General features: G+C 41.6%; 1 protein-coding gene across 1 annotated transcript in view; it reads left to right on the top strand.

Moving 5' to 3' along the window:
- The window catches only part of LOC112239220 (runt-related transcription factor 2), a 238,812-nt gene extending 233,094 nt beyond the window's left edge, over positions 1-5,718 (top strand). The window contains 5 exon segments of the mRNA XM_042300561.1: positions 4,669-4,740; positions 4,743-4,785; positions 4,787-4,850; positions 4,852-5,064; positions 5,067-5,718. Coding sequence (XP_042156495.1) covers positions 4,669-4,740; positions 4,743-4,785; positions 4,787-4,850; positions 4,852-5,064; positions 5,067-5,156 — 482 coding nt within the window. The 3' untranslated portion in view covers positions 5,157-5,718.
- The last annotated feature ends 4,282 nt before the right edge of the window (positions 5,719-10,000 follow it).

The raw sequence follows: 10,000 nt of genomic DNA, 5'->3' as shown, positions 1-10,000 counted from the left end.
CCTGTAGTTTACAGTTCTGGGTTTATCTCTGTGTAGACCTGTAGTTTACAGTTCTGGGTTTATCTCTCTGTGTTGACCTGTAGTTTACAGTTCTGGGTTTATCTCTGTGTAGACCTGTAGTTTACAGTTCTGGGTTTAGTTCTGGGTTTATCTCTGTGTAGACCTGTAGTTTACAGTTCTGGGTTTATCTAGACCTGTAGTTTACAGTTCTCTGTGTAGACCTGTAGTTTACAGTTCTGGGTTTATCTCCTCTGTGTAGACCTGTAGTTTACAGTTCTGGGTTTATCTCCTCTGTGTAGACCTGTAGTTTTACAGTTCTGGGTTTATCTCCTCTGTGTAGACCTGTAGTTTACAGTTCTGGGTTTATCTCTCTGTGTAGACCTGTAGTTTACAGTTCTGGGTTTATCTCCTCTGTGTAGACCTGTAGTTTACAGTTCTGGGTTTATCTCCTCTGTGTAGACCTGTAGTTTACAGTTCTGGGTTTATCTCCTCTGTGTTGACCTGTAGTTTACAGTTCTGGGTTTATCTCCTCTGTGTTGACCTGTAGTTTACAGTTCTGGGTTTATCTCCTCTGTGTTGACCTGTAGTTTACAGTTCTGGGTTTATCTCCTCTGTGTTGACCTGTAGTTTACAGTTCTGGGTTTATCTCCTCTGTGTAGACCTGTAGTTTACAGTTCTGGGTTTATCTCCTCTGTGTAGACCTGTAGTTTACAGTTCTGGGTTTATCTCTGTGTAGACCTGTAGTTTACAGTTCTGGGTTTATCTCCTCTGTGTAGACCTGTAGTTTACAGTTCTGGGTTTATCTCCTCTGTGTAGACCTGTAGTTTACAGTTCTGGGTTTATCTCCTCTGTGTAGACCTGTAGTTTACAGTTCTGGGTTTATCTCCTCTGTGTAGACCTGTAGTTTACAGTTCTGGGTTTATCTCCTCTGTGTAGACCTGTAGTTTACAGTTCTGGGTTTATCTCCTCTGTGTAGACCTGTAGTTTACAGTTCTGGGTTTATCTAGACCTGTAGTTTACAGTTCCTCTGTGTAGACCTGTAGTTTACAGTTCTGGGTTTATCTCCTCTGTGTAGACCTGTAGTTTACAGTTCTGGGTTTATCTCTGTGTAGACCTGTAGTTTACAGTTCTGGGTTTATCTCTGTGTTGACCTGTAGTTTACAGTTCTGGGTTTATCTCCTCTGTGTAGACCTGTAGTTTACAGTTCTGGGTTTATCTCTGTGTTGACCTGTAGTTTACAGTTCTGGGTTTATCTCCTCTGTGTAGACCTGTAGTTTACAGTTCTGGGTTTATCTCCTCTGTGTTGACCTGTAGTTTACAGTTCTGGGTTTATCTCTGTGTAGACCTGTAGTTTACAGTTCTGGGTTTATCTCCTCTGTGTTGACCTGTAGTTTACAGTTCTGGGTTTATCTCCTCTGTGTTGACCTGTAGTTTACAGTAGTTGACCTCTAACTGTATTTTTTATTTTTATTTTTATTTTTTATTTTTTTACCTTTAAGCGGAACAGCGGAACAGAACAGAACAGAGCGGAACAGAGATAACTAACAGAAAATGTCTCATTAGATCATCTGTAAGTCTGAAAGTTCATCAGTCAAGTCAAACACCAACTTCGGAAGTGAGGTTCAAGAGTTTGGGGTTTGTTAAACACTTCCAAACATTTAGACAACCTAACCTCTGCTTTCATTTAGCCTCATGAAGCTTGATCATGCTCTTCATCACAGTGGGATGCGTTATACACACTCACACTCACACTCACACACATCCCTCACCTCAACTCAGTAAACAACTCTGTCTGTTCCAGCAGCAGTCAGCCAGTCAGTCAGCTAGTCTGTCAGCCAGTCAGCCAGCCAGCCAGCCAGTCAGCCAGCCAGCTAGTCAGTCAGCTAGTCAGCCAGCCAGCCTGTCCGTCAGTTAGCCAGTCAGCCAGCCAGCCAGCCAGTCAGTCAGTTAGCCAGTCAGTCATTCAGTCAGGGGTTTATTAAACAATTAGAGCTGTATTCCAGAGGAAAAATCCCCTTCGAATCTAGAACAGTCTTAAAGATCTGGAACAATCACCTTCTAATCTAGAACAGTCTTACATATCTGGAACAATCACCTTCTAATCTAGAACAGGCTTACAGATCTGGAACAATCACCTTCTATTCTAGAACAGTCTTACAGATCTGGAACAATCACCTTCTATTCTCAAACAGTCTAAGGGATCTGGAACAATTACCTTCTATTCTAGAACAGTCTAAGGGATCTGGAACAATCACCTTCTATTCTCGAACAGTCTTACAGATCTGGAACAATCACCTTCTATTCTCGAACAGTCTAACAGACCTAGAACAATCACCTTCTATTCTAGAACAGTCTAAGGGATCTGGAACAATCGCCTTCTATTCTCGAACAGTCTAACAGATCTGGAACAATCACCTTTATTCTAGAACAGTCTAACAGATCTGGAACAATCACCTTCTATTCTAGAACAGTCTAACAGATCTGGAACAATCACCTTTTATTCTAGAACAGTCTAACAGATCTGGAACAATCACCTTATATTCTAGAACAGTCTAACAGATCTGGAACAATCACCTTCTATTCTAGAACAGTCTAACAGATCTGGAACAATCACCTTCTATTCTAGAACAGTCTAACAGATCTGGAACAATCACCTTCTATTCTAGAACAGTCTAAGGGATCTGGAACAATCACCTTCTATTCTAGAACAGTCTAAGGGATCTGGTGGGTGGAGGCCAGAGGAAGTTTAAAGACTCTAATTGACATCACATGTTATGTGACGCTGGCGACAATCCGGCTTCGCTATTACTTCTCCACATAAACACAGCCACACACACACCTACTCCTTCTCAGCAGACATGGTGACACGGAAGACGCCGTGTGATTTATGATAAGAGCAGCATGGTGTGCGTGTGGCTCCTATTCTTCTGATACTCTCTGGGCCCATGTTCACCACAGCCAGTTAATGGTGAAGCTGAGAAAGGGGGAGGGAGGGAGGGTGGTTGAAAGTGGTTCCACATGGGCCCCTCCTCAGTCATCCACATTGCTCTTTATGTGCTGCAATATGCACACACACACACAGAGAGAGAGAGAGAGAGAGACATTAACATGCAGAGACAAAAACACATGACAGCATAGACACACACACACACCCATACAGAACACACACACACACACATACAGATTACACACACACACATACAGATTACACACACACACACCCATGCAGAACACACACACACACATACAGATTACACACACACACACCCATGCAGAACACACACACACACATACAGATTACACACACACACACCCATGCAGAACACACACACACACATACAGATTACACACACACACACACCCATGCAGAACACACACACACACATACAGATTACACACACACACACCCATACAGAACACACACACACACATACAGATTACACACACACACACACATACAGAACACACACACCCACACACACACACACACATACAGATTACACCCACACACACCCATACAGAACACACATACAGATTACACACACACACACATACAGATTACACACACACATACAGAACACACACACACACACACACAGATTACACACACACATACAGAACACACCCACACACACACACACACACACATACAGAACACACACACACACATACACAGTTCCCAGCAAACCAAAACATCCCTCAAACACATTAAATCTGTTCTTTAAAGGTTCCCAGAATGTGCCCTTAGGTTGTGGGAACAGTGTGATGATGTCACAATGATGATATTTGTTGTTGAATGAATGAGAACGAATGAGAATGAGAATGAATGAATGTTAAAACTCTGAACACAATGAGAACATGTTCAAAAGCACGTTCTCTACCATTTAGGTTTGAAATGATACAATAAATATTATTTCATAGTTTGGGCTTGTTTGCTGCTGGCACAGCTCCCCAAAATAGATTGTAAAATAGATTTTCTTATCTTAATGGGACCACATTAATAGAGAATAAATAAATCAATTGTTTTCCTTATGAAGGGAAGATAAAGACAAATTAATTAAACTAATTTCTCTCTCTCTCTCTCTCTCTCTCTCTCTCTCTCTCTCTCTCTCTCTCTCTCTCTCTCTCTCTCTCTCTCTCTCTCTCTCTCTCTCTCTCGATCCACCCCTCACTTTCCCTCCATCCATCCATCCATCCATCCTCTCTCTCTCTCTCTCTATCCACCCCTCTCTCACTTTCCATCCATCCATCCATCCATCCAACTCTCTCCACCCCTCTCTCTTTCCCTCCATCCATCCATCCATCTCTCTCTGTCTCTGTCTCTGTCTCTGTCTCTCTCTCTCTCTCTCTCTCTGTCTCTGTCTCTGTCTCTGTCTCTCCCTCTCTGTCTCTCTCTCTCGGTCTCTCTCTCTCTCTCTTTCTCTCTCTCTCTCTCTCTCTCTCTCTCTCTCTCTCTCTCTCTATCCACCCCTCACTTTCCCTCCATCCATCCATCCATCCATCCAACTCTCTCTCTCTCTATCCACCCCTCTCTCACTTTCCCTCCATCCATCCATCCAACTCTCTCTCTCTCTCTCTCTCTCTCTCTCTCTGTCTCTGTCTCTGTCTCTGTCTCTGTCTCTCCCTCTCTCTCTCTCTCTGTCTCTCTCTCTCTCTCTCTCGGTTCATCAGACCTCAGTCCGTTCCCAGGCCAGTTTGATCGTCAGTTCCCGGGTCTCCCCTCTCTGACGGAGTCTCGTTTTCCAGTCCCAGAATGCACTACCCCACCACCTTCACCTACACCCCTCCCTGTCACCTCCGCCATGTCGCTAGGCTCCGCCCACTACCACACCTACCTGCCCCCTCCCTACCCCGGGTTCCACCCAAAGTCAGAGTGGACCCTTCCAAACCAGCAGTACGCTCCCTATCTTTACTATGGAGCCATCCTCTGGGTCGTACCAATTCTCCATGGTTCCCGGGGGGGACCGCTCACCCTCCAGGATGGTTCCTCCCTGCACCAGCGCCTCCACCGGCAGCTCCCTGGCTAACCCTAACCTGCCCAGCCAAGGTGGGGCAGATGGGGGGCGGTGGAGGGGGATGGGAGTCACAGCAACTCCCCCACTGTACTCAACCCTGCTGGGGGGCGCATGGACGAAGCTGTCTGGAGACCCTACTGAGGAGGAGAGGAGGAGGAGTTGGAATAGATGAAGGAGGCGGAACACGAGGAGGAAGAAGAAGAGGAGGAAGATGAGAAGAAGAGGAGGAAGAGGAGGATGAAGAGAAGGAGGAAAGGAGAGGAGGCCCGAAGAAAGTAGGTGTGACAATGTAACTGATGTCATGGTTTTTAAAGCACAAATCCTTTTGAAAAGGGAGTTGTTGAGTTGCGATGAATAAACACCAGTGTCTCCTGCATCTGGAAATATACTCTGAGATAAAATGACAAAAGAAACAAAGGGAATGACTAGTATGAACCTGTCTGGAGGAATGTGCTGTGGCCAGACAGACAGACACTACAAAGGGATCTTGTCTCTTCTCAGCATCAATGAGACACAAACATGAACAATTATGGTAGACTGCCGACCCCAGTGGAGAAGACATTATAATACTAAAGTATTACCACATAGTAATCATAGTACTACAATACTATATAGTACTATACCATAGTACTATAATACTACTATATAGTACTATACCATAGTACTATTCCATAGTTCTACAATACTACTATATAGTACTATATCATAGTACTACAATACTACTATATAGTACTATACCATAGTACTACAATACTACTATATAGTACTATATCATAGTACTACAATACTACTAAATAGTACTATACCATAGTACGACAATACTACTATATAGTACTATACCATAGTACTACAATACTACTGTATAGTACTATACCATAGTACTACAATACTACTATATAGTACTATATCATAGTACTACAATACTCCAGTATCATCATCCACAGCCTACAAGACAATTATTCAGGCTATTTGTAGCAGATGGCTTGTTTTGGATTTCTATAAGGCTTTTAGCTGAGCATGTTATGTACTAGGACTATATAACAGGACTATATAACAGGACTATATAACAGGACTATATAACAGGACTATATAACAGGACTACATGACAGGATTATATAACAGGACTATATAACAGGACTATATAACAGGACTATATAACAGGACTATATAACAGGACTATATAACAGGACTATATAACAGGACTATATAACAGGACTATATAACAGGACTATATAACAGGACAATATAACAGGACAATATAACAGGACTATATAACAGGACAATATAACAGGACAATATAACAGGACTATATAACAGGACAATATAACAGGACAATATAACAGGACAATATAACAGGACTATATAACAGGACAATATAGCAGGACAATATAACAGGACTATATAACAGGACAATATAACAGGACAATATAACAGGACTATATAACAGGACTATATAACAGGACAATATAACAGGACTATATAACAGGACTATATAACAGGACTATATAACAGGACTATATAACAGGACTATATAACAGGACTATATGACAGGATTATATAACAGGACTATATAACAGGACTATATAACAGGACTATATAACAGGACTATATAACAGGACTACATGACAGGATTATATAACAGGACTATATAACAGGACTATATAACAGGACTATATAACAGGACTATATAACAGGACTATATAACAGGACTATTTAACAGGACTATATAACAGGACTATATAACAGGACTACATGACAGGACATCACTGAGTAGCGAAAGAGGACAGGAACATTTATGCTACCATGATGATGACAGTCACACATGTGTTACCATAGTGATGATGAGAGTCACATGTATGTTATTGTGTGGTGGTATGAACAGCAAGTTTGCTTTAGAATGCCTGTACACTCATTTTATATCAATTAATTAAATTGGTATATATGATTTGTGAAAAGATGATGTGGGTTGAGGAGTTGTAACTTATGAAGACATAAATGATGTAATGTATTTGTTAACTTGAGGGTAAAATCTATATATTTTGGATGCATGTGTTTGTATACGATTCATTAGATCCACTCTGTCTTTCTTTTTCATTCAAAGATGTATATTTTTAACATGTTGTAAGTTTAAACATCCTCTCCAAAGAGAATGAAGAAATCATTTTGCTCTGTAAAATAATAATGATTCTGTCTGAATGATGACATCCTTGTGTGTTCAGTAACTTCCTTAACTAGCAACAACATGCTAGTTAACCGAATAAAACACCGAGCTCTGACTTCACACGGCAACGACATGCTAGTTAACCGAATAAAACACCGAGCTCTGACTTCACACGGCAACAACATGCTAGTTAACCGAATAAAACACAGAGCTCTGACTTCACACGGCAACAACATGCTAGTTAACCGAATAAAACACCGAGCTCTGACTTCACACGGCAACAACATGCTAGTTAACCGAATAAAACACAGAGCTCTGACTTCACACGGCAACAACATGCTAGTTAACCGAATAAAACACAGAGCTCTGACTTCACACGGCAACAACATGCTAGTTAACCGAATAAAACACCGAGCTCTGACTTCACACGGCAACAACATGCTAGTTAACCGAATAAAACACCGAGCTCTGACTTCACACGGCAACAACATGCTAGTTAACCGAATAAAACACCGAGCTCTGACTTCACACGGCAACGACATGCTAGTTAACCGATAAAACACCGAGCTCTGACTTCACACGGCAACAACATGCTAGTTAACCGATAAAACACCGAGCTCTGACTTCACACGGCAACAACATGCTAGTTAACCGAATAAAACACCGAGCTCTGACTTCACACGGCAACAACATGCTAGTTAACCGAATAAAACACAGAGCTCTGACTTCACACGGCAACAACATGCTAGTTAACCGAATAAAACACAGAGCTCTGACTTCACACGGCAACAACATGCTAGTTAACCGAATAAAACACAGAGCTCTGACTTCACACGGCAACAACATGCTAGTTAACCGATAAAACACCGAGCTCTGACTTCACACGGCAACAACATGCTAGTTAACCGAATAAAACACCGAGCTCTGACTTCACACGGCAACAACATGCTAGTTAACCGAATAAAACACAGAGCTCTGACTTCACACGGCAACAACATGCTAGTTAACCGATAAAACACCGAGCTCTGACTTCACACGGCAACAACATGCTAGTTAACCGAATAAAACACCGAGCTCTGACTTCACACGGCAACAACATGCTAGTTAACCGAATAAAACACCGAGCTCTGACTTCACACGGCAACAACATGCTAGTTAACCGAATAAAACACAGAGCTCTGACTTCACACGGCAACAACATGCTAGTTAACCGAATAAAACACAGAGCTCTGACTTCACACGGCAACAACATGCTAGTTAACCGAATAAAACACAGAGCTCTGACTTCACACGGCAACAACATGCTAGTTAACCGAATAAAACACCGAGCTCTGACTTCACACGGCAACAACATGCTAGTTAACCGATAAAACACCGAGCTCTGACTTCACACGGCAACAACATGCTAGTTAACCGAATAAAACACAGAGCTCTGACTTCACACTGCAACAACATGTATCATGCCGTCTAACCAAAGACAACTTGTTACTTCAATCAGGAAGGTACATTTTTGTCACATTGAAACGGTTCAAATCTCCGGAGCGGACAAGGTGAAAAATCTGTCTCAGTGCCCTTGAGCAAGGCACTTAACCCTAATTGCTACAGAGGCACTTTACAATGGTGACCCTGGTCCTGAGCCCACCAACTGTGCTTGTCAGTGGGATTTGGGATATCACATTTTTATTAGACACTTGAGTGTAAGCACCCCCAAAATTATTATTATTATTATTATTATTATACAAAAGCTATATTTATAGTTACTGACACAGATACACAGGTACACAGATACACAGGTACACAGGTACACAGATACACAGGTACACAGATACACAGGTACACAGATACACAGGTACACAGATACACAGGTACACAGGTACACAGGTACACAGATACACAGGTACAGATACACAGGTACACAGGTACACAGATACACAGGTACACAGATACACAGGTACACAGGTATACAGGTACACAGATACACAGGTACACAGGTACACAGATACACAGGTACACAGATACACAGGTACACAGGTACACAGGTACACAGATACACAGGTAGGCCAAAGATCAAGATGGTTGTGCCAGGCTTGTTGGTGTCCACAACACACGGTACTATATGGTGTAGCTGGTCAGCATGAACACCTCATCCTGACTGGATTCACACTCAGTTCATGTATGAGTCACATACACTCTCTATATTAACAATCACATACACTCTCTATATTAACAATCACATACACTCTCTATATTAACAATCACATATAGGGTTGCAAACTTGAAGTAGCTTTTCCAAAATTCCCCGGTTTTCCAGAAATCCAGATTGAAAGATGTGGACAGAATGAGACATCCTGGAATTTGCAACACAATTCCCATTCATACAGTATGTAAGTCATGATATTTACAAGGACTTGGTGTTCAGCATCTGTTCACCGGTTACTGATCTGGTGTGATGTGCTGCAGAGGACTTTCTGAAGTAGTATCTTGGTGTCTAACACTTAAAAGCACAACAGTAAAATATTATATATTTTTTCTTTCATTTATTAATTAATTTATAATCCTCCCACTGTTGTTAAAAATATGATTATTTTTATTTGTTTTTAAGTCTGGATCAAAATGTGTTTTTTTTCTTTGGGTTTATTTATTGTTATTTTCTTGTTGTTATGTTCTATTTCAGTGTCGCAGTAGTATCTGACCACAGTCCAGTATTCCTCATGTTAGGACGTTACCATAACACAGAGAGAAGATGTTTCCTGTTAGCTTACTAAACCCATGTGACTGGAGGTGATACATACCATACAGGACTGTTGTTTCTATTATAAACCAC

The sequence above is a fragment of the Oncorhynchus tshawytscha genome, linkage group LG18, assembly GCF_018296145.1.
Source record: "Oncorhynchus tshawytscha isolate Ot180627B linkage group LG18, Otsh_v2.0, whole genome shotgun sequence".
In the NCBI taxonomy this organism is placed as follows: Eukaryota; Metazoa; Chordata; class Actinopteri; order Salmoniformes; family Salmonidae; genus Oncorhynchus; species Oncorhynchus tshawytscha.
Note: the sequence above shows the minus strand (reverse complement) of the source record. Positions and strands in the feature narration are given on the sequence as shown.